Consider the following 25,345-nt stretch of genomic DNA (forward strand, 5'->3'; position numbering starts at 1 on the left):
GTATAAACATTAGATGCAAAAGGTGTATCCTTGTTATCATTACCACTTTTTTTGAAGAATAAATAAATAGTTTTTCCTCTCTTTATCGGCCTATTATCATCATGTGACAAGATATCCTAACAAGAAATACTAGACACCAAAATCATATATACTACTTAATAATTCAAGTTGCAAAAATAAAAATATATATAACAATCCCCAAAGAATTTCACCCAAACCCTTAATCATAAAAACTAACAACAATTAAAATTGGAAATTGAATATATAAAAAGAGAGAAAAACTTACCAAGATTGAAGAACACACTGAAGATAGGTCAATACAATTTTTTAGAGGGGGAGAGCTATTTATTCTAGGCTTTGAAGGTTCAAATATGGCGTTTGGGGTGGCTAGAAGAAAAAATTCTGATGTTTGCTTCTAATCAAATTTATATATGTTATGGGTTGCATGTTTACTATTTCTCATATGCTTCAAGAGTGGGCTTATTTCTACATAGAGAGCTGAGTTTATTTTGAATAGAGGGCTAGACAATTATTTACTTTACCTATATTTGGCTTAAACCACTAAGATTACAAAAACAAAAAAAATAAAAATAAAATAAAAATAAAAATAGCACTGGGCTAGAGCCTCTAGCCAAAGTGTAGATCCACCCTTGGTTTAAAGTGTTGGATACTTATAGAAGGCCACTCCTCCTTCACATTTGAAACACACTACAATCTAATTTCTCTATTCAGCTACTTTTATACATTCTTTATTTTCCATATTATTATTTTTGGACAACGGTTCTGTGACTTTGAGACTTTTATCCGACTGTAAACTTGCTCATAACGGACCTTGAGCTTGTGTACTGGGGGTCATATCTTGGGGTCTTGTAAACCGTCAATACCTACAGGTAGGAAGGCTACAAAGGCTTTAAGACAACGTATTTGACATGCTTTACCATACCATGCTTGCTTGCTTACTCTTGACTAATTTTACTTATCTATGATTTATTTATTTATTACTTTATTGTTAAAGATTTGTTTTAAATATTATTTATATTTAAAGAATTTGAATTTGGGTTTTACTGACAGGACCTACTGAATTCCTCAAAATTGTCGAATTTTGTGGAAGTTCCAACATCATCGATGTCGTACCCACTTACTAAAGAAACGAGACTTTCTGCACGAAATTTCAGTAGAGTCTCCCCTGAAAAATGGACATTTCCAAAATTTTAAACCTGTCAAAAGCATATATGAATCTCAACCGACAACATATGCACAAGTTAATACCATGCAATTAACATCAATGGCCTCCGGCCTTATAATCAACCCTAGTACGGGTGACATCAGAGCATGTTTGACAGAATTTAGTTTACAAACAGAATATAAAGTTTACAAATTTATAAATAAACCCAATCCTAGACATGTATTTATAAAAAAACTCAAGCACTATTTAAACATAGAAACACACCCAAAATCAACCTCAAAGTCAACTTTTTGGGTGTGTTTATAAATGAGTTTTGAGTGTGTGTAATGATGGATTTTGGGTGTGTTTATATGTTTAAATAGTACTTGGGTTTTTTTATAATTTCAACCCCCATTTTGGGTGTTTTAGTAAAACTCCCTATAAAGTTTAACAAAAAGGAAACGATTTAAAAGTTATCCTACATAAGCTTGGCTCGGAGTTCGCAACTGGATACGCCGTGCTCGGTTTCAAAACGGTCTCATCGCTCAAAGTAAATAAAAAGTGTGAGTGGACAAAAGCAAAGTTTAGTTCACATTTGAAAACAACATAATATAAACCCACCGTTTAGAAAACGATGCCGAAAAATAATATGTATTCCAAACCGACATAGCTATATGTATATATATAGTTGAGTCAAAACCATAGTGCAATTTGAAATCCCATAGTGATACTTCATTTCTCATCCCATTCAAACGTTTCTCTATTATTCCCAAACTAGTCTCTCGAAACACATGCCCGTTGGCACCGTGAGTGAGGAAGTATCATCACCGATAAACAAGAATGAATGAATAGATATATATATGTGTATATATGCACATATATACAAGTATAACACTACCAAGTTTGTACTGGGGAAACAATCCAATTGACCATGTGACTAAGGAACGAGTTATCCAACTGGGACCAAGCTCACCAGCACGTACAACAGAATCCTCAATACTCGTACTATGCCAAATTTCACTTTCTGCAACACTACATAGGCATTGGTGAAATGAAAAAACCGATGCTATTAGTATATTAGGCATTGGCTTTATAAATAATAAGACTAAAAGTATATAAAGGCATCATCACAAATTTTTGGTTTTTCCTACCGACATCGTTGATTATATTTAGCATCTATAATATAAATATACTGAAGCGTAAAATGATTCTACAAAAAACAAATTTAAGCATAACATTTTGCACCGATGCCAAAAGCATAGTTGACCGCTATAGTAATTTTTCACTCCCTAGTTAATATTTTGGGAGTTTCACTAAAACACCCAAAATGAGAGTTGAAATTATAAAAAAACCCAAGCACTATTTAAACATATAAACACACCCAAAACTCATCATTACACACACTCAAAACCCATTTATAAACACACCCAAAAAGTTGACTTTATGGTTGATTTTGGGTGTGTTTCTATGTTTAAATAGTGCTTGGGTTTTTTTATAAATACATGTCTAGAATTGGGTTTATTTATAAATTTGTATAATATTTTAGACTCCCTCTCATATTTTTGGTTAAAAATTAAACTCCCTCTCTTCTCTCTCGCTATACCCACAGTCACAGTCACAGTCACTCTTTCATCCTCTCACCTTCAGCATCTCTCTTCTTCATTGATTTCTTCTCTGTCCTCCATCTCTGCCGTCATCTATTCCTAAAACCCTAAAAGAGAGAGCCATAGATGTCCTCCTCGTCGTTGAGAAGAGCCATCGGAGTCCCTTCCTCCAGGTGAGATTATTTCAGTTAGGGTTTCAATTTATTGGTAATTTCTCTAATCTTACTCTGTCTTTATCTGTGTTTTCCATGATTTTGGAGCTAATATTTGATGGGTTCTTTTGTTGTGAGACAATTTACGTATTTCACCCAGATGTTAACCTACTCAATATTTTATTTCTGTTAAATTAAATGCCTTTCTCCTTCATTTTCTTTGTTTTTCCATCTATAAATTCTTCGGCTTTTCCCTGTTTTTAAATTGGTTTCTCACGGATTCTTCAATGAATTTTAAAGCCCTTTTGTTGAAGCAGAAGCTAACTGTCAAATATGATCTGTGCATGCCACTTATAGATGAAAAAGTAAGGCGGAGGGAGTGTACCAAGGCAATTCCCCCCTCCCCCTCTTTTTTTCTGATGGAAAATTTGACCCAAAACTTGAATGTTTAGTTAGCAGCGAGATTTAATGCGATCACATTGTATGGCGTACTGATGGAGACACAACCTAACCTTGGCATGATGATAGATATTTGATGCACTGGTTGGCACATACGGAGTGAATGCTCTTAAAATTCTAAGTTTTTGGACTGGTTTAATTTGTCGGTATTTGATATTTGGACTATTTTTGTTTTACTGTTTGGTTTTGGTTTTATTGTTGCTAGTATAGGAAAGAGAAGCTTTGAAAGAAAAAAGGGAGAGAAATAAGAGGGAAAGTATTTTACTATTCTGTTCTTGTGCATTTGATTTGTTACTGATTTTCTCTTTTATTGGCACCTATGATTTTGTCTGGTCTGGATGCCGACCTGAATTTTATAATGATCACTTATAGATGTATTTTGTGTATCATTTGCTTAGAGTGGTTGCTATTAGAGTTGTTGTTACCTTGGGCAGTTGATTGTTTTATGCATATTTGGGCAGAGGAACTTAGGCTTTTGTTCATGAATTATCATGTCTGATTTTTTCCCCCTTCGTTACTTGTGAAAAATGCGTTTCAATTGATTAAACTGCAGTTCGTACAAAGCCTCTAAAGATTGACCATAACTCAGTCAAGGTAAAATCTTATGTTTCTCCTACGTTTTCTGCTGCCCTATGTAAAGCATGTTTGGAGGATATACCATTTTTGTATATAATTGAGTAATTCCCTTGGTGCTGTAAAGGAGGTTGATGTTTTAACCTTCGGCCTATATTACTCTTGTTAGGGACTTCATGGTTATTTTCTTATGGGAAGTGATTTTCCCACTCCCATTTTCTCTACTCACTCCTTTTTGCTTTTTAATATTTTTTCATTAATCTTATTCTTTTTTGTTTTTTTGTTTTTCCTACTTTACCCTCCTATATTAAGATTTTGATAACTAAAATGAAGAAAAGTTAAATAAAACAAAAAACAAAAAAAACCCAAGCCCACCATTAATCCCGACACTATTCCCATCCCAAGCAATCATCGACAGCGGTCCGGTTTGGTTCGGTTCTCCCCTCAAACCGGAATTGAAGCCGGTACTATTTAATCGGTCCAATTCGGTTTAAGCAAAAAAAATTCAAAAACCCGCCGGTTCGGTTTTGAATCGGATTATTAACTTATTATTATTTTAATTATTTTAAAAAAAAATTATAATAAACAACTTCTTTTATTGGCTTAAAAATTAACAAATAATCCAATTCATACATTTAGAAATTTTTTCTCTCTCTCTCTCCCCTTCCAAAACTTATCAAGACACTCGACCCCTTCCTCCTTCGGCAAACCTAGCAGCAACACCACTGTCACCTTCACATCACTTGATACGACGCCGCAATACCATATCCAATCCAAAACCCAGCATGTCACTCTAAGCCCTGACCTCATCATATCTGGCCTTCAACACCGACGAGCTATTGGAGACTCTCTCTCCGTCTATGTCGCTCTCTCACTTTCAGAAGTCATTCAAATATGGATGGGTTGGGTTCAATTTAATTTGTTTCTTGGAATTGATATGAATTTTTCTAGTTGTAGGTTTGATTATTTGTTTTGAGTTTGAGTGATGTGAGCAAGATTGGAGTGTGGGGTTGGGATCGCACTAGTTTGGTTGCAAGATTAGGGGTCTAGGAAGGTGGGTGTGGGTGGGGGTGGGGGTGAATTGATGTCGAGTTTGGGTGGCTTGGTTGATGGTTAGGATGGCTGGGTGGCTGAGTTGGTGGCTCCTTGGAGGAAGCAGTCAGGTTGGAGGAGGAAGGCTATGTCATATTCTCGAGGTATGGTAAACTTGTGTCAAAATCCCTAATATGACATCTCTAGATTATATGATTCAATTTGATGAAATTGCAAATGTTCTTGTTTCAATTTTCATCCAATACATTGGCCAAATATTCACGAATCATATCTTTAGAGTATTTTCTCTTCTTACTAAGAGCAGAGATTCCTTGTTGTACATTCACCTGTCTCTGCGTACATGCTGAGAATCCTAAGGAACACCTTTAAGTCACATTATTTTTATGCGACCGTATAGTGCTCTCAAAGAGAAACAACACATACACATAACAACTGTCATGTCACAGGTCTAAGGATGAATTTGCATTATCACAACTTAGAATTCTTTGTTTGACACTTGTGAGTAAGAATTCCATACAAGAATTCTAGAGTTGATCGCATTCAGTGGATTCTATCTTTTATAGAGCTTGGAAGATGCAACTTCAATTGAAGAATTTGAATTTTAGTTACTACCCACTCATAGCAAGTGTGTTGTCCCAACTTAGCTTAGTCTCCATCACATTGCATTCACTAATAATTTGAATTTTATGAAACCATTGAATCAGGTAAATTCTTTTGCATATACTGTTTTTGACTTGATTTGCTTTGTTGTTTGTAATTTGTATTAGTTTGCATTGAATTCTAATATCTATTTTTGTTATTATTTATGTAGAATATGCAAATGATGCCTCTACTTGAAACCTTGGGTTGCAAGAAAAGGACACTTGGAATTGTTGCTACTTTGATATGGGTTTCTATCATCATTTATGTGCGTTTGTAAGCCATAAGACATTGAATTGCATAAGTTTATCACATCATTCATATTTCATGAATTTCATAAGCTATTTTGATCATCATTACATAAGTTCTATTGAATATTGCTGAATTGATGAATTAGCTCGTGTATTGATTGAATATGTTGATTAAAGTTGATGAAATGAAGCAAATTTTGCTGCTGTTTGCAAGCAACAATTGTGGCATCGAAATGGTACCATATCATACCGGTCCCGAGTGGCTCCAATATGATTTAGACACAAACCCTAAAATATCAATTCTGTACCATTTGCAAATTCTGATACATGGATCGGGAATTGGTCAATATTGTACCATCCCATACCAAGCCCAAGCCTAGTATCAATTTCCAAGTTCCAACTTGTAATTAGTAACATTATTTATAGTGGTTAGCAGTGGCGGTTCCAGGATTTGAAAGCCGATCAGGCAAAACTTATATAATAAACTTGACGAAACGAGTGAATTTCATTAATAAACATAAAAAAATTACGTAGTGAAGGGAGACGTAATAATGCTTACCCTCAAATGCATTTATATCTACAAATATAAAAACTAAAATAAAAACCAGAAGAAAAAAAAATCTATTTCACATTAAAAAGAAAGATAAAATAGGGGACTACATTAATTTAAAAAAAGCTAGGTTTATATCAAGAGAAATGGGAAGGAAGAAAATTAGCGGAGCTAGGTTTGTTTTTTAACGAGTTGTGACCTCATTTCTCCCCTTGTTTCCTTTTATAAACGTCTATTACGACACCGTTTTTGGCTTTCCACCTCGAGCTCCATAGCCCTATCAAGCATGTTCCGTAATTTCTGAAATAGCTATCTTTGTGCGAGATTAAAAAATTTAATAATTATAAGTAATGTAGGTAATTTTTTTCTAACAAAAAGAGAGAAGGAAAAGGAAGAAATAAGAAAGGGAGAGAAGATAGAAGAAAAAGAAGGGAAAAAAAAAAAAGAGAGACGAGAGACGAGAGAAGGAAAAGAAAGGAAAAAAAAAAAAGGGGAGAGGAGAGAAGGAAAAGAAAGAAAAAGAAAGAGGGAGAGAAGAGAGGAGGAAAAGAATGAAAAGAGAGAGAGAGAGAGAGAAGAGAGAAGGAAAATGATAAAAAAAAAGAAGAGGAGAGAGGAGAGTGTAGGGAATATTTTTTTTAAACAAAAATTTGGGCTGGGCAAAAGAGGAGAGAGGAGAGAGAAGAGGAGGCATCGCCCAGCCTGCCATAGACTAGAACCGCCACTGGTTGGTTAGCATAGCCTAAACCCCTGTATAATAATTCTACCAAACAACATGGTTGACATAGGTAATTCACCGAACATGGGTGAGTCTTTACCAACTTACTTTCCACCTAGTAAACTACATTTCCTGATTTACCGAGGCATAGAAATCAGTAAAGCCCCTTTACTTAGCCTAAAAAAGAATTCTTCCAAAACCACGTTTTTCAAAAGTAGAAGTGTTAACTCTTGAATTTGAGATGAAAGTTGCCTCTTTTATGGTAAAAGCCAGGTGATTATCACGTTTAGTGCATCTCTGATTAATTACAATATGGAGAGACTGGCTAGGTGGCTACCAGTTGAAAATTTGTTATATATCTATATTATGCAAACACATACGTGGTATTGGTCACGTGTGGTGATTATGATTGAATTAGATTTAAAAAATCATTGGAATCAATGTATTGAAGCAAGAAATGAAGTTTAGATTAATGATTATTTTTACAATTTGTGGGGATTATAACATATAAGTTATAAGACATTGATATCATACCATTTTATGGAACATAATAGACAAATTTCCATATTTTCATCTAAATTGTAATTGGCAACCAACTCTCATGGCTTTAGGAGGGGGCGGGCCCCTAAGCTAGCTCTCGCCTTCTTCAGGATTTGCTCCACAATTCCAGCTATGATCGAATGTCTGAAAGAGAAAAGTTAAAATAAGAGCCTGTTGTGACGTATGATGGATTTTGGCATTTTGAGGTCGTTTGGCCTTCCAAAACGGCATTTAAAGTTTCGTAGTTAATTTTCAGTATTTTAGATTTTAATAAAAATTATTCAAAGAAAATTCCTTTTAAAATTGTGCCACGTGTCAAATGTTAGATAACATTTTCAGATATTTTAAAAAATTTTAATCTCAGATTTCAGATAAGATTTTCACTCTCTATAATTGTGCTACGTGTCAACTGTCAGATAACATTTTCAGATATTTTAAAAAAAATTTAATCTCAGATTTCAGATTAGATTTTCACCCTCTACAATTGTGCCACGTGTCAAATGTCAGATAACATTTTCAGATATTTAAAAAAATTTAATCTCAGATTTTTGATAAGATTTTCATCCTCTCAAATTGTGCCACGTGTCATCTCTATCTTCTAAATCCGTCTATAAACTAGACCTGATTTTCAAACCTCTCACACCATCTCTTATCTATTCCTTCATTTCTCAGATTGTAGAAAACACATTCTACTCTCAATGTCAAACTTGTTGAGGGTGTTGGAGAGGCAACAGAAACAAAGGGAAGAAACAAGGCGTAGACGTGCTCAAGAAGATCGGGAAGCCGATGAAGAAGAGGAACTACTGCTTGCAGCAGCGGTGTGTATGATGGATCAATCAAGGCAAAACCGTCGTCCTCGTGCCCCGAATGTGGACAGACGTAGGGAGTCTCGGGGTAAGAATCTCATGGAGGATTATTTTATCCCAAATCCGTTATATCCTGCTTCTAAGTTTCGAGAAAGATATAGAATGCAACCACATTTGTTCCAAAAAATCATGCATGATATTTGTAATTACGACACATACTTCATTCAAAAGCATGATGCTGTTGGAGCTTTAGGTCTTATCCCGGAGCAAAATCGACAGCTGCTGCGGATGCTTGCTTATGGGGCATCTGCAGAGCAGGTGGATGAGATTGCAAGGATGGGAAAATCTACTGTCCTAGAGTGCTTGGTGAGATTTTGTGATGCAGTGGAAAATTTGTACACGAGGGAGTACCTTCGCAAACCAACGCCAAGAGACCTGCAACGACTTCTACAAAAAGGCGAGGCCCGAGGTTTCCAGGAATGATTGGAAGCATCGATTGTATGCACTGGCGAGAAGAACGCCCTCTGCGTGGCAAGGGGAGTACGGAATCGGAAGGGCCAAAAAAGTATAATTTTGGAGGTCGTAGCTTCATTCGATTGTTGGGTTTGGCATGCCTTCTTCGGGGTTGCCGGTTCTCAGAATGACCTCAATGTCCTTGGTCAATCCCCAGTGTTCGATGAGGTATTGCGAGGTCATTCCCCCCAGGTGACGTACCAAATCAACAATACCGTTTACTCTGGTGCGTACTACCTTTCCGACGGAATTTATCCTAGGTGGACGACATTCGTGAAAACAATTCCGAATCCCCAATCCGAGAAGGAAAGAAACTTTGCTTCCTTTCAAGAAGGTTACAGGAAAGACGTGGAGAGGTGTTTCGGTATCTTGCAAGCTCGTTGGGCAATTATTAGAGGTGCTGCTCGGATGCTAGATGAGGAGGTGCTGCGGAGTATTATGATGACTTGCATCATCCTTCACAACATGATTGTGGAGGATGAGTATGACTATGATGCTCAAGAGGTGTTTGAACCCGATCCAATGAACACATCGTTGACAAGAATATATGAAAGGCCGATTGGACCAAATGGACTACCACTGGAGCCCGAACCCATACTTCGGGATGGTCAATTCAACAACCCCATGATTGATCGGTATCAAGAAATGCAATCTTCATATGTTCACGAGATACGTCAACGTGACTTGATCGAGCACTTGTGGGAGATCAAAGGCAATCACAATGGATGAAGTCAAGATTAGTGCTTTGTTTGGAATTATGCTTTGTTTTGTGTGTGGTTTTGTTTGGAATTATGCTTTGTTTTTAATTATGCTTTATTTTGTGTGTGGTTTTTTTTTTGGAATTATGCTTTTTATTATTATGCTTTTATGTATGGTTTGTTTTGTGTGTTGTTTGCAATCAATGAAGGTTTTTTTAAATTAATATTTGTTTTGATGCTCAAATGTTTTTAATAAATAGTCATTTAATTTAATGCTTTTTTGATTGAATAAAAAGGGAACAATACAACAAATTAAAGGATAAGGGAACAATACAACAAAGTAAAGGATAATACAACAATACAACAACTTAAAGGATAATACAACAATACAACAATACAACAACCTAATGGTTTTCATCATTTAACCAATCCGTATTGCTAGGTCCGTCGTCATTGAAAAGTTTTTTCCTCATCACATCTCTTTGTCGTAGCTTCCAATAAGCATTTGTTTCGGGAGACATATGGCTCGTATCCATAGCCATAATTTTCATCTCTCTATCCTCTATGTCTTTTTCTTGTGCCATTTGTTGTTGGAGAGCAAATGCTTCCTCTCGTGCCTTGTCCATTTCATCTCTTTTCAAGTCTCTCTCGATTCTTAGTGTGGCGCTCTTAGCTATTTGCTCCAATATTTGTACACAATCATTGCTCGAAGTGGCCCCTCTCTTGGCCTTTGCCGCCTTTCTCCCAATAGGTCTTGGCGGACGTGGCACAAATGGTGACTCCGTTTCCATTGGGGAGTCCAATGGAGAATCGGTTGATGTTGAATCGTGGAGTGGCGTCTCATTCATCACAACCGGCGGACCGGTGGGAATAATTTTGAACCTCGAACAATCCTTCACAATTTCCCAACATTGGAAATGCACGAAACTTTTTTTGCCTTGCCCCATGGCACCGAACCACATTTGTGCTTGTACCATCTATTAAAAATAAATAATTGGAAGTGCAAGAAACAAAAATTATTATGCAAGAAAATATAAACTATTTTGAAATGCAAAAATAAAATTGATTATGCAAGAAAATATAGACAAATTAAAGGTGCACCAAGAAAAAAATTATGCAAGAAAAACAAATAGAATATGCAATAAAAAAAAGTGACATTGAATTGATTAAAATGGCAATTATAAATATTTTACCTCATCGGTCAAATTTTGACCGCTTTGAATGTTCGCCTTTGCTTTTGTCAAGGCATTCCTCCATTTCCCTAACTCTTTATTAAGAAGTTTCCATCTACTAGACAACGCCATTTCGGTCCGAATCGAACCCGATCTTTGACAAAATTCTCCATGAATTTTGCTCCACATGTGATGAAACTTCATTTCATTACCCGTGATAGGGTCATGACTAATGTTCACCCAAGATTGACACAACGCAATATCTTCATTCGTTGACAACGAGCCTCCGACTTCAATACAAGATGCCATTTGTTTTTTTTTTTATACAAATGGAAAGTAGTAGAAAGAGAGTAAAAAATATTGGAAGGAGAAGAGTTTGTATGGAGAATTGGTGTGGAAGTGAAAAATGTGAGTGGAGATGAACAAAAAAATTGGAAGGAGAAAAGTTTGTATGAAGAATTGGTGTGGAAAGTGAATAATGTGAGTAAAGAGTAAAAAATATGGGATGGAGAAGAAATTGTATGAAGATTTTAGTGTGGAAAGTAAATAAAATGGTTAGGTATTTATAGAGAAAAAATACAGAATTTTTGGGTATTTTTTAAAAAAAAATTCAGATTTTTTTCGATTTTTTGCCAAAAACGAGGACCGCTTCGGATTTGGAAAAATTCCATCTGAGAGTCCCGTCGCGCCACGTGGCACCCGCCGTTGAGATGTCGTGGTCGACGCCTGGCGCGTCACCAACTCGGGCTTCACCGGGCAAGACTTGCCCTTGGGCTTCCTCGCTCGTGGGACCCGCCACCAACCTCGCTACGGGCCTGCTGGAGTGAACTCGGGCTGCGTCGGGCAGCCTTTCCCCCCTAGCCCGACCTGCGCTGGAGATGCTCTTATGGAACATAATAGACAAATTTCCATATTTTCATCTAAATTGTAATTGGCAACCAACTCTCATGGCTTTAGGAGGGGGCGGGCCCCTAAGCTAGCTCTCGCCTTCTTCAGGATTTGCTCCACAATTCCAGCTATGATCGAATGTCTGAAAGAGAAAAGTTAAAATAAGAGCCTGTTTGATAATTATTTCATTTTTCTTTGTGTGTGTGTGTGTGTGTGTGTGTGTGTGTGTGTGTGTTAGAGTATAGAAGAAAAAGAGAGAGAATGGAAGTGAGAATGAGAGTGAAGATGAAATTGAGAGAGAAGATGAGAGATGAGTAACAAAAGTGAATATAAAAACTAAAAACTGAAATCTATTTGAAATTGTTTCACTTTCAAGTATTTCTATCCTTTATTAAATGAGCGAACACATACTCTAGTACAAAAAATGAAAACTAAAGATTAAAATTGAAATGGTTATTAAATGAGCCCCAAGGAATATAAACATAAAGAACATGCGTATAGGATATTTCTCTTGATCACCTTTAATGCACGAGGATATCTGAAAGAGGAGCTTTCTGGGTATTTTGCAACATGTCATGCCATACTTCCATAATACATCTCTGACCCAATAAGAAACAACAACAAAAATATATTTTATAAAACATCTCTCTTCTAACTTCTGGGGATAAGCAGGCACTGAAAATAAAGGTTCCAATCACAGACGAAAGAATTCTACACCACGTTTAAATAAAGCATCAATCTATGAGCCAAAAACCATACAACAATTTCTTAGAGATAGTTATTTAAAACTTTAATCAAGCAACATCAATAGTGAAAGGGGGAAACCTAGTTGAAACAAAAGCCATTGCTTTTCCTATCATATTCCTATCATTTTCACCATCACAATCGTAGAATAGTTAAACCCTGCGACCTATGCTAACATTTGATCACTTTTGGCAACTACATAACATAGACGTCATCTCCCATTGACTCAACTAAGACCGACCACAAATCTTGCTTTCAATAACATTCATCCATCAGTATTGCTATGCAACGTAGCAACATAAATTGTTTCACTAATTTACAGTCCACTCTTCATTGAGTACACCACAAGGGTGAGGAATTTTATCTCTCAAGTAAGCATTTCTTGTTGAGATGACAAAAGAGGCACATCATCAAAATCAGCCATGTTTGGTGTGTGAGCAGCAATGCCTTAAATACTACGTAAATACAAGCTTTCCTGCTTATATCATTATTGCCTCAGACAGATATAAATCCATCCAAATCTCTTTACAGCCACCAAAACAAAATTAGAATCCCACTTGGGCTCCGAAAACGGGCTCTTTACACCAAGCTTCCATCTTTTGTGCAAACCAAATAAGATGAAAATAAATTAACCTCAAGCAATAATTCTTGTCATTTCCTAAGCTAGGGAGTCCCTATATTTCCTAACACACACGCATAACCTTACCTCACTATGTAAACAAAAGACCAATTTTGATTCTGAATTTTTTGAGATGAAAGCGTAGAAACAAGCTTGTCAAGACCTCAGGCAACATTTCAGCAAGAGCACACTAGATAATCAAAAGAGATGTGGCTAGAAATCATGCTATAGCAGCCGGGCAATAGAAAACCCTAAACTTGTTAAAAACATAATTGGATTCTTCTTACACAAGATTAAATAAGATCATTCATAAAAAGCTAGGAAACAGTATTGACATATCATAACTCTGATATAGCTTACATATTTATATAGTTAAGGCGCATAAATTTAAGGTCCTTCCTCAAATTTGTTAAGCACCCGCAGACATTGCTCCCTGTGTTGGAGTCCAACATTTCTAGCAGCATATGGATCCGAACATCCTCCTTCACTTGCAATATGGGTAGCTGACAAACACAAACACAATTAATTTTATGCCAGTAAAAAAATCCAAGCCATATGGGAACCCTAAAGACACTTAGTGCATCTTATTACCTCCACTGCAACAAGAAGTCCAGTTTTATATTGTTTTTAAAACAATATTCAAACAAGCTAGTCAAGAGATCTGGAAATTTTTCAGCAAGAAAACGCTCAACTTTCTTTTGCTCCTGCATAACATACAACTTTTATATTAATTAAAAATATCTTATTGGATGATTTACAAATATAAACTTGAAATAAATATCACACTTACCTTAGCAGGTTGTGCCAGTTGGTTGATGTGTGTTGAGTAATTTCGGGCATATTCAAGCTCAGAGGTTGCACCCTTATTGTAATCCTTCTTTTCATGATATTGATCACAATAGTCGTGGACCAACACACACTCAGGTATATCTTTAATAGTATCCCAGATGTCTATCTTCCTTGACACAGAATTTCTGTACCCTTCTTTCCAAAAGATGTCATTAATCTTCCTACGGTATTTGAAGTGCACCAATATCACAATGGGAAAATAAAATCTCTGACTGCTATTCATTAGCAGCGGATGCAAAGCAAGCAATCGAAGCTTCGAGTAGCTTCATAAGGAAAAAAAAAATATCAAAAAGTTATACAATTTTAGAGTAAGAATAATCAAACATAAATATAAAAGAAAAATACTAACTTTCCAGTATCACGGGCGTTTGTATACAGGGTCTTGAAGTGTTCCATGATTGGTTCTAGGTACGTGCATTTTAAATTTGAAATGTTTGTAGTTAAGAATGATACGACGGGTTCAAAACCTACAAAATAGGGATACTCCGGCAAATGACCCACAGAGTCTGGAAGAATGACTTTGTATTTATCCAATACTAAGATCAGAAGTGGTGAGAGACTCCCCCTACTAATCCCTGATTGAACTCGTTGCCATACATTCTCTATGATATCTATAACAATCAACTTGAACTTTGGTGATAACGTGAACCTTCTATCTGTCTCACTGTCCATCATTTTAAACATTTCCGGATTTTGTAAAAACCTACGTAGTGTTTCTTCATGGACAGCTGCATTGTTACTGCCATGGGCAAGAGAAAATACAAATTAACAACTGCCATAATAAAGACACAACACTTAATTAAAGTAAATAATCCCACTTACAGTGGAATGGCGTTTGCCATAGATAACCAGGTACTACTGTTTGGCGTGGTCAAAAATCTCCAAATCCGCCAAGAGAGGGACTCTAGCGACCAAAAACGTATCAATATCAACAATATATATTATCGCTATAAATGTATTAATATAAATTTTGCTTACTTGTAGTTGAAAAAAAGGGCGGCGGAAGGCTGCACAAGGTGGTGGTGGTCGGCAATGGGCTACCGGCGAAGAGTTGTGATGGAGGTTGTTGGAGGTTGGGAGGTTAGGGGTTGAGAGGGTGAGAAGAGGTTTGAAATTGGGAATGTAGAAATTTGGGGGTGCTGTGCAGAATCGGGTGGTTAAGTCTGATTGTTTGGTTTTTTTTTTTTTTTATAAAAAAACCTGGCCCAAAACGACGTCGTTTTGAGGCCAGGTTAATTTAAAAAAAATTTGACCGGAGCCTTGGACCAAACGACGTCGTTTGGCAAGGCTCGTTTTGAAAAAAATGAGATTTGAGGTACAGAAGATAAACAAATCATAATTGAGAAGCTAGTATTCGCGTTTCTTTTGTAATTACCAAAATGAAATTTGATATATGTCTGGTTAATGCTGTTGAAAACACTTGTATCACATAGTTCAGTGCGTTATACACTGGCATTGCAATAGTTACTGGTTGAAGTTTATTGTTGTATTTTTTTCTGGGAGAAAGTTCTTTTAATCTTCTTTTCACTACACGCTTTATATGCTTCATATTGATTTTAGGGTTTTATGCAGAAGCTTAAGCTGAAGATCAAGCCTATGCAAACGGGGTTTCATGCAAGGAACTTTTAGTATTGGAAACATTTGTTAAGTTGAGCCATCTGCAATGTATGGCCAACCTAATTATGGCCATCAGTTTGGGCAGGGTCCTCAGACACCCATGACACCTGCAAACAACCAACAGCGCCCGCCAGCTCTGCCTCCGCCTCCCCTTCAATACCAACAGGGACCTCCACCCCCTCCGCCTCCTGTAGTTCAGCAGCTGTTGTCCCACCTCAGATAGGTCAGAGGGGCCCCTATTTATATCAGCATGCTTTTCCTCCCCCGCCTCCCACTGTTCACCAAAGTCCACCTATTCCACTCCGTGGAATACCAAATACAGGTCAATCTTATCTACACCCCCTCCACCAGGTCATGGAAGTACCTTAATATCACGGTGTTCCTCAAATGCCCAGCATAATGTGCAACATCCTTCACAACCCAGAATTTTCATCGTATTCCTCCACCAGGATTTGTGCCTTCTCCTTGCCCAGACATGTCAGCACCACATGCACCAGAGTTTGACTCGTCAAATGAATATAAGAATCCAGAGTTTGAATTTTTATTTGGTGGTGAGCCAGGAAGTGGAGCAGCAATTGCCCATGAATACTTCCTGTGGATGAAGAAGAAATGTAATTTGGCTTGTAAGTTGCATGACAGGCCAACTGGATCACAATTGAAGTCTTCGGTGATTGACTCTTCATCTCATCCTGAACATTTGAATGCTTCATCTGGTTATAGCTTGCTTGCTGAATCCGACATGGAGATGGAAGGTTAGCACAAATGATTTTGCTCTCTCCTCAGTATTCATGATTTGAATGTTTTGTCACATAATGTGTATATGTTAGGCAGGTGGCCATTTGTGACTTTATTATTTATGATCACGTTATTCTGACTATATGTGACTGATATTTTTAGTGAACTTTTGGGCCTGGAAACCTCTATAGTTATTGCATACTCCAGAAGTGCTTTAGACATGATAATTTTCTGTTTCAATCTTGACCTGATACTTAATATTGCAAAATGCTGAATTGTATTCAATGTCATTATCTATTGCAAAATTTCTTTGAAATTTTCCATGTATTTGCCAAGTAACTGAAATTGGAGCTGACAATTTTACTTCTCTGGATGTGGATTCAAGATGATATCACCCTGTCTGACAGAGACCAGGGAGTTAATGATTCAATTGAAGCTCTAAACGGCAAGTCTGATTTGATTGACGATGAGCTTGATTTAAAAAGACAGCTACACAGGCCACAGAGTTCACCAGAATGGAGAGAAGCCCAGGGCGTCTTTTGTGAAAAGGCGTCATGCTCTTTGTCCTCCGAACTGTGCAAACTAAGTGAAGGTTTAACTTCAGCATTGCTCTCTCTCTCTCTCTCTCTCTCTCTCTCTCTCATTAATACAATTTAAGCATTTCTTATCTCTCTTTTCCTTGCTTAGGTATTGCTGTTGCTTGTGTGATTTTTATATCATTATGTGTACCTTATTTAAAACCACATATGTTCAGTAATTCTTTATTTGATATATCGTTTATTGCTCTTCCTGGAAATAAAAAACACTTGTAGATTATGTAGTTCAATTTTTTATTTCCACATATCTGTTCAAGATTGTGTATATGTCTTCCTGAGAGTGACAGCAATTTTTTTTTGTCATTTGATGAATTCGCCTTTGTCCCTCTCCACTCTGGAATGGGTTTAAAGTTAGATACGAGTGTCAAGACTATGTTAGAGTTGTACTCCACATCAATGGTCCTATTTTGCTAATGTCCAAAGTTGTGCGTTATCCTCAGGCTTGCCCCTTTTTATTGTTTATCATGATCCTTTTCTGTCGTATGCTCAATAAGTTAAAACGTTTTCAGTTTGTATCAAAATACATGCCCAAATCTCTTATTTGAAGGACGGTCAAAAATTGAAAAGTCTCCTTCCAGAGTTGATAATATGTATTCAGCTGGAGCTGCTGAATGCCCTTGGACAGCAATCTAGAGAATTCTTCAATTGCCACCCGGAGAACTAATTGGATTGCTACGAGCTGAACGAACGGGGCGCGCTTTGGAAGAAGCGATTTGTTACCGAGCCATATTATTAGGAATAACGAAAGCATCTCTAAATACTCAAAGTTTCATATCCGAAGCGAGTTTTCAAGAAACTGCCATGGCTGATGATCATAATAAATTAAGTACTCCTGCAGCTCCTGAGGCCAACAATTCTGATAGGTTTTCTAATCAATTTATTAAAGTTGTCAGTCCGTTTAGACTTCTACAAGACTATGCTTCTGACAATAGTTCAGAAAATGATGATGAAGCCTTTGTTGAAGATGTTAATGTTATAGTAGTTCAACCATCTGTTACAGCTGCTGCTAAAAGTAGCCATAAAGATACTGGGTCTCATTTAAAGACATATATAGGATCTGAGAGTCCCTGCATGTCTGATAAAGAGTCTAGGCTACCGTCTGAATCCAGAAAGCCTTATAAGGCTGAAATGTTTTCCCTACATACAAAGAAAGAGATTAGGGATACCAGTACAACGTTAATCCCAATTGAGAGTCATGAGGCTTTCCAGGAAAAAGATGCATTGGATGGTGCTGGTACTGATGTTGTTTCTAGGAGGGGTAAGTCTCAGGAGGGTAAAAAGGCTACCTTTGAATTAGTTCCTCCGAAGGTGGATGAGTTTGGGAGATTGGTCAGAGACGGTTCCAGTGACTGTAACTCTGATGATTCACGCTGTAATAAGAGGCATGATAAAAGAGGTAGAAGTCGAATCCGCAGCCGCAGTCGGTCTCCTCTTGACAGCAGGAGGAGGAGTTCACGTAGGAGAACAGACAAGCAAAGTCGTTCTCGCAGGGACTTCTGATTGTGTTGCATGTGTATTGTTCTGTTTGGTTGGAAGGTTAATTTAATGTTGACCGAAATTTGAAGTCTTAGGCAGCTGAATTTGCCTGGGTATTTAATTGTCTTTTTATTCTGATTCCGTAGAGTACATTATCTGTGGAGAATCATGATATTCTTCTTGACTGTTTGTTTTCAAGTTGGTCTTTGAGGAATCAAAGAAGCAGGAGCGGGTCTCCCACATTTAGGCGTGCAGGTGAGTTCAGAGATGGCAACAAAAGACAGGACAGGCGCCACATTCCAGAATGCTTTGACTTCCTTCGAGGCAGATGCTACGGTGGAGCTTCTTGTCGGTATATGCATCATGAGTATGATAAGAATGACAGTTCAAGGCACCATAGGAGCAAACAAAAGCATCTGGACACGCAGCCTGGTTTGAAAAGTTCTAGGATTAAGGAAGAGACTAAGCGTACATCTGCCATGAATCTGCATGATGAAATTAAAGATCAGGTGTTGCAAGATGTGCCTATTGGTAATTCTTTACAAGGAAATATTATTCCAGGAGCAGATTTGTCTGTACAGCCTCAAGTCGCAATATTCTCAGAACAAGACCTAGAAGTGGAACAACCACTTGTGGAGGGAATTGGAAAAAGAACAAATTCAGAAGGTCCCTAACCCATTGAGGATTTGAGCTGCTCACAAAAAATGAAGCAAAAGAATGGGAAGAAAAGGCGTAAAATCTGTGAGAGTAATGATGAAAGTTGTGATCCTTCTGGTGATGCTTCTTTAGTGGAAAACATTATTCCAGGAGCAGATCCATATCTGCAGCCTCCGCTTGCAATACTGTCAGAACAAGAGCTAGAAGTGCCACAGATACTTTTGGAGGACACTACTTTTCAGGAGAAGGATGAGGACAAGGAGCAGAACAAGAGATCTAATGCCTCTAGAAATAATGACACTGACCACGACATTCGTGCAGGCTTGCCTTGCAAAGTTTTAATAGATGTAAAAGCTGATGAAAACAATAATGATAATTCTCTTTCAGAAGTTTCAAAGTTGGACCCTATGAATATACAAGATATTTCTGATATAGAACAGACAGAAACCAAGACTGAAGTTCCTTCCTTGCCACCTTTGGCCGTAAAAGCTGATGTTGATGTCGCTGTTAATGTGAAGGAGGGTAATCTTTCACAGATATCAGACCGTGCAGCTGAAAGATCTCTTGTTAGCTGTTCTAAGAAAAAGCTTCTCATTCATGTAAACGGTCTTCTTGCTGATATTGTCCCACAGGAATGTCATATCCCCAAGCGATATAAACCTGACATAACAATATCAAGGAAAGCAGGTGATAATTGACATTTAAACGTATCTTGAGAGTTATAATATTTTCTAGTCTTACTGAACTCTAATTCCCTCTTACTTTTTCACAGTTTTCAAGATCGTTTCCTTGTTTTGTTGGGTATATGATCTTCTACACTCTTGTTTTCCAGGAAGAACGTGGACATGGTGATGGATTTTCTCTTGGCCAGCAAAAGCCATCTTAACAACTTGACGACTTGTTCAGTAGGGTCTGTTGAGTTAAATTAGTGTTTTCCTCTTTCTTTTTCATGAATCATACAACAAAAGTAAAAAACAAACGATTCATCCTTTCATTGCATTGAATTTCAGTATACCCATTACTTTATTCTAATGATGATTGGCTTATGCAGAACCAATCCCATTGTACTGCTACGAGGTTCAATACCATTGACAACACAGATAGGCCCCTTGTTTTGAAAGAACTAAGAAAATTATGGGAGAAGCATGACCCTAATCTTCCACGGGTGAAGGGAGAGTACAATGAATCAAACACATTGTTACTGGATGATTCCCCGTACAAGGCTTTATGCAATCCAGTTAGTTGATCAACTCTTTCCTCTGAATTATTTTTTTTCTCATGAATGTGACTCGTATTAGTATAACGATTATAACCTTATTCTAATAATTTTGATTCTAATTGCTTAGGGGAACACTGCAATATTTCCGTACTCATATGAATGCAGGGACGAAGGGATGCTTCATTAGGTGAGACACCATCAAGAGTAGAGGCTAAGTTTTTATGTATTTGGAATTGTGAGGTTAACAACAGACACACCTATATCACGTATTATTGCCGGGTATTTGGAATTGTAATGCCATTGTGTCCACATGGTTGATCTCAACTAAACTAATTATGCAGGTCAAAATTCGAACCCCGTGTGTACTTAGTCTTGTCATTATGTCCTTTAATCATTATGTACATGGAGTAGCTTCAAAGCTTTGTGTCCGCAGGTTCCTCCTATAGTTCTTTGAATTTATGATTTTCAGTTTATTTATCCTCTCGGGTGTTTTTGTTTACTTCTAAGTAGTCAATAATTAATTTTTATGAAGAAAACAGAACTAGAATGTCTGTAAAACGTCTATGTTTCACAATGTTATTGGTATGAAATTTTAACTTCCAGGTGTGTCATTATGTTTAGTCTGTTCTGATGTCTATTGTTAGTCTTTGCCCCTGCCTTTTGGACTGACAAATGTCATTCCATATCGATATCATACCTTGTTCCAGATGACATTTGAATCATATTTATCCTTTTCTTTTTCTTTTTCATTTTTCTATTTCTGTCTGTTCTAGTATCAATGTGTTTTTACATAATGACGTAGTGTAATATGTGATATTATACACTTGACATTAATCGCAGGAACTGGAGGTAAAATTCGTTCTTTTCTAGAAGGATTGGCTATATGGGCGTATTCTTGTTTATGGTATGAGCATAAAGACGACAGTTCACTAACGCCGTCACGTTTGTCTGTTATAAAGAACTATAACACGATGGACGCCAAGCTTTTTGCTTCACCTTCCGCCATCTTCAGTTGGTTGGTGTTGACAGTTGATGGAAATTTGTTACCCAACCAACCACCACCATGCTTTACAAATCTTATGATTCGAGTCTGAGGAAAATCTCATTCTCATTGGCTTGCCCTTAGGTCATATAATTAAATTTTCCGTAAAGGAGGTCATTCCGTATTATATTTCAATAATCCCAACTATATAGTATGTGTATATATATATATATATATATATATATAAATTTCAAGTGTGTCAATGTGTCAATGATGAAGAATCTTGGTTGGTGGGGTTGAGGAATTGAAAAGTAAGCTGAATGAATAATGTGGCAATCAAAGAGTAGGGGTGAATGAGTAAAACATGCAATATGGGTTATGAATTATATGATGATTGAGATGGGTTTAGTAGTTGGTTTTTTGCATGATGGAGTTGAGGCATAACACATGTACTTCCTTCATCACTTTATCATCGTAAATAATTGTAATTTATATATATGCATGCATATGAATTCGAATGTGGCTAGGGCTTGATGCATTGATAATACGTACATCAGGATCGCCTTTTGATGATCTTTTGGCTACCTTTTCTTGGCTCATGATCAGCTTCAACTTTTCTTAATAAGCCAAAGTAAGGGGTTGCATGCATCTGTGACCTGCTCAACAAAAACATATCCAGCAATTCATTATTGCCACTCAGAGAGGTAGCTAATCAATAAAAACAAAAGATGACATGCCTTCTTTAGCGGAATTCCATCTCTGTCGGGATCAATTACGTGGATAGCAATCAAGATTTCAGCTGGGGCGAGAAGAGGACCAGAATTGGATGATCCCTGTCCAAGCAATATTTAGGATCAAGCACAAGCATAATAATAGTGAACTATACCAATGAAATCATCTAAAAAGTTTTAGTGCTTGACTAAATAAAAGGCATAACATGTGTATTTTATCTAAGATAGTGGGCAGTTCTCATGTCCGCAGAGAAACATAGACGAAAAAGATGAAAAAAAAGAAAAGGCTATAACACGGCAAAGAATGACTTTTGAGGTCCCTGAGCATATGGATGCTTTTCAAGCTTCTCCTTCAAGGACCAAAGGTTGCCTCCATTATATGAACAACTTGGGTTTTCCGTATATCAAGTTCAAGTAATAAACTTCATTTTGTGTTGTAAAAATGGGAGTTGACCAGGTGGTGCAGATATCAAATGCATTTTTATATGACATCAAGAGTGCCTCATCACACTCCAGTATTGCATTTCAAATGAAAAAACAATAGGCTTTTGAGACTGTACAGTATATATAACATACATTCTTTAAGAGAGAGAGAGAGAGAGAGAGAGAGAGAGAGAGAGACTTTCAATGGTCGTTCACCTTAAATTGAGCACAAGAAATGGACTGTCAGAAGCTCTCTATCCACGATCCAAAAGCAAGAATGAAGATGAATGTGGATGTTGGACATCGAGATCCATTGCCTACAGGAAACCATGAAGCAAAATAATTACCATCCATATATTTGTTCTGATTAAACAACAAACTTACCAATCAATTTATTCAAGTCTTTGACTTTTACTTCCAATTACCTGCCTCAATTCAGGGATGCTTCATACGGTCTCTTGCCTTGCTATGTGCCATTGATCAGAGGTTCCTGCATGCCAATGAGTATATTCAACTCACATACAACAATAGCTCAGAATAAGATGAACAATTGAGTGTGTACAAGATCTACCTGCAGGATTGGTTTGCTCTTCCATCACCAGATTATCTTGTAGGGATGTATATACATTCTGAATTCTTTTTGTACTACAGAATTCACCATTCACATTTGTTAATTGACCTTTCTCAAAAACGGAAGGAGCTGAATCAAGTAAAAGTCAAGGTAATCCTTTTATCAATGTTTTATTGAATTTTTTTTTTTTTTACTTCAATTTAAGATTAAGTGGAATCATTGTGACTAAATGTACGATTCATCTGCTCCATTCCTAAAATTTGCTTCTTTTTTTTTTCTTCTCCAAACCAGGAGATTCTGCAGGTAAAGATTCTGTTCAGGAAAGCTTTCTTAAACTTGTGAGCGCCCATTTTGTTGAAAGCTGCCCCGCTCCAGAACCAGTTCTTGAACAAGCAACTAAACAAGAAGGTCCTGCAAAGAAGCGAGGTGCTAAGTCTGCTAAGGTTTTTTTTTGTCTTTCTGAATTTTGGTCTTATACAAAATATGAAAATAAATTTTTATTTACGACGACAGATGTCTTAAGTACATTTCCTTTTCTGCAGGTGGAGTCGATTGTTTTGAAAAGATATGGGCAAGATGCGTATACAATGTTTAGAATACTGTCACTTGCCGGTCGTCCACTTGAGACGGATAAGGTAATAAACTTTGCTATGGGTTCCTCCACTGGGAACTCAGAAAATTTCCTATATATATATATATATATATATATATATATATCAGTATAATTTGTAAAATATTGCTCCTTATTTAGTTATTGAGAATACTGAAAAGAACTAAATAAAACCCAGCAATCTCTATCTTCTATGAGATTTATGTGAGAGAATATTGCATGATAAGTTCCTATATAAATTCTCTCAACTTTCCAAGATGAATTATTCAAGTTTGTTGTGGTTGTTAAAATAATGCATGTGTTACTTCATTTGCTTATTCGAAAACTACTTTGTAGATTTCAGATATGTCACAGTTATCACTTGCTGAAAATAACTAAACTCCCAAGATTCTCTATAACCTGTGGAAGGATGATTACTTGCATATGGGAGGTAAAGCAGTTCCCTCTTTTACGTACCCCGTGCGCACACAAATACACATACACGAGTTTAGTATTTGTTTATTTAGTTTTGCTCTCCATGACAATATTAATGTTTGATATCCTTGCCGAGATTAGTTGTAACAGGAGCTAGACAGTCACAATTCTTGGTTTGGAGAGAGATAAACCCATAATTTGGAAGCATGTTTGGGACGAGATGTTCCACGCCTCCTTGAATTTGAGTCTTCGGCTGGCTTGTGAGGAGGAATGATTCAATAGTGTTGAAAATAATGCACATTTGTGCTTAAGATTTCAAGAAGGATCTAGAGAATTCAAGAGCTCACAATACAGAAGTTGCATGGCAGCAAAGCAAAATGAATATGGTGGAATATTCTAGATAAAGCCACATGGTTGTGGCTGGAGAAAGAGACCAAGTCAGTGGACTTGGTGATGTCGGCTAACACAACTAAAGTTTGAAGAAAGTTCCAGAACAACCAACAAAGCGTGCAGCAATGAATTGTGAAGTTCACCAACTATGTCGGTTGAACATGTGGCTGGAGTAAAGAGCTCAAGTCGGTGGAGAAAGCATAAGTCGGCTACTCTCATCTATAAATAGGCATGTAGCCTTCTCAAGCAAAGTGGAGTCTAACAAAGAACTCCCAAACCATTAGAGCAACTCCACCCATTTGGCCTTAGCCATGGCAAGGGGGGGGGGAGCTAGGGCAGCCACTATTCACGTGAATAGTGGTTGCCCTGCAAAATCGAATTTTGTGTTTCACCCATTCTAGCTAAGCGCATTATTCATTTTTTGTTTTATTCACAATTTTTTTTACCTCAATAATTAATTTGGATAATATTTTCGGATAAGATTTACGGGTTCCTACGTGTCAACACTATTCATAATCGGATAAAATTTCGGGATAAGATTTTTGGGTTCAAATTTCGAATGAATTTCAAAATTCAAATTTCGGATGAATTTCAAAATTCAAAATTCAGATGAATTTGGGTTCAAATTTCGGATGAATTTCAAAATTCAAATTTCAGATAAATTTGGGTTCAAATTTCGGATGAATTTCAAATTTCAGATAAGAGTGAAAAAATGTTGAAGAATTGTAGAAGTAGAATAAAATGTATGAGAATTGGTGTTGAAAGTGAAGGGTATTTATAGGTATTTATAGGAAAAAAAAAAATCAGAATTTGAAAGTATTTTTTAGTATTTTTTTTAAAAAAATTTCGATTTTTTTCATAATTTTATTGCTGGAAAATCGCCACCGTTGGATGAAGGTGTGGAATCAAATCGGAGCGTTGGGGCGTGCCA

General features: G+C 36.9%; 1 protein-coding gene, 3 long non-coding RNA genes and 1 pseudogene across 10 annotated transcripts; 3 read left to right on the forward strand and 2 right to left on the reverse strand.

Annotated features, from left to right (window-relative positions):
* Window positions 1-2,710: 2,710 nt before the first annotated feature.
* LOC148917325 (uncharacterized) lies at window positions 2,711-6,116 on the forward strand. Its single transcript, XR_016127503.1, has 2 exons — window positions 2,711-5,149; window positions 5,818-6,116. It is a non-coding gene; the product is annotated as an uncharacterized LOC148917325 (long non-coding RNA).
* A 5,600-nt stretch (window positions 6,117-11,716) lies between these two features.
* LOC148917326 (uncharacterized) lies at window positions 11,717-15,146 on the reverse strand. 6 transcript variants are annotated; one of them, XR_016126632.1, is made up of 8 exons: window positions 14,972-15,146; window positions 14,816-14,897; window positions 14,643-14,732; window positions 13,935-14,256; window positions 13,736-13,848; window positions 13,505-13,647; window positions 12,301-12,380; window positions 11,717-11,923 (listed from the first exon to the last, which is right to left on the reverse strand). XR_016126632.1 is itself a non-coding variant. In XM_089051546.1 (6 exons), the coding sequence occupies exons 2-6, from the start codon at window positions 14,833-14,835 to the stop codon at window positions 13,629-13,631; spliced, it is 864 nt and encodes a 287-aa protein (XP_088907672.1). In that variant the 5' UTR covers window positions 14,836-14,897; window positions 14,972-15,146; the 3' UTR covers window positions 13,353-13,628. The 6 variants fall into 6 exon arrangements, 1 of the variants encoding a protein (XP_088907672.1); XR_016126631.1 differs by having other exon boundaries at window positions 13,935-14,154; window positions 14,343-14,732; XR_016126629.1 differs by having other exon boundaries at window positions 14,343-14,732.
* A 233-nt stretch (window positions 15,147-15,379) lies between these two features.
* LOC148917327 (uncharacterized) lies at window positions 15,380-21,859 on the forward strand (annotated as a pseudogene). Its single transcript, XR_016127431.1, has 7 exons — window positions 15,380-16,362; window positions 16,731-16,937; window positions 18,617-19,761; window positions 19,907-19,984; window positions 20,126-20,311; window positions 20,421-20,480; window positions 21,134-21,859. The product of XR_016127431.1 is annotated as an uncharacterized LOC148917327 (transcript).
* Window positions 21,860-22,464: 605 nt separating this feature from the next.
* On the reverse strand, window positions 22,465-22,890 carry LOC148917328 (uncharacterized). Its single transcript, XR_016127433.1, has 2 exons — window positions 22,855-22,890; window positions 22,465-22,746 (listed from the first exon to the last, which is right to left on the reverse strand). It is a non-coding gene; the product is annotated as an uncharacterized LOC148917328 (long non-coding RNA).
* On the forward strand, window positions 22,887-24,776 carry LOC148917329 (uncharacterized). Its single transcript, XR_016127432.1, has 3 exons — window positions 22,887-23,150; window positions 23,292-23,635; window positions 23,947-24,776. It is a non-coding gene; the product is annotated as an uncharacterized LOC148917329 (long non-coding RNA).
* Window positions 24,777-25,345: the final 569 nt, after the last annotated feature.

The sequence above is a fragment of the Prunus mume genome, linkage group LG5, assembly GCF_029339155.1.
Source record: "Prunus mume cultivar Tortuosa linkage group LG5, ASM2933915v1, whole genome shotgun sequence".
In the NCBI taxonomy this organism is placed as follows: Eukaryota; Viridiplantae; Streptophyta; class Magnoliopsida; order Rosales; family Rosaceae; genus Prunus; species Prunus mume.

What these genes read in the sequence shown, in the direction of transcription:
- LOC148917326 (XM_089051546.1), bottom strand. Translation starts at nt 14,835, where the DNA reads ATGGCAAACGCCATTCCACT. An exon ending in AACGCCCGTGATACTGGAAA is followed by an intron (nt 14,257 to 14,342) that starts GTTAGTATTTTT and finishes TTCCTTATGAAG; the next exon opens with CTACTCGAAGCTTCGATTGC. An exon ending in AACTGGCACAACCTGCTAAG is followed by an intron (nt 13,849 to 13,934) that starts GTAAGTGTGATA and finishes TATGTTATGCAG; the next exon opens with GAGCAAAAGAAAGTTGAGCG.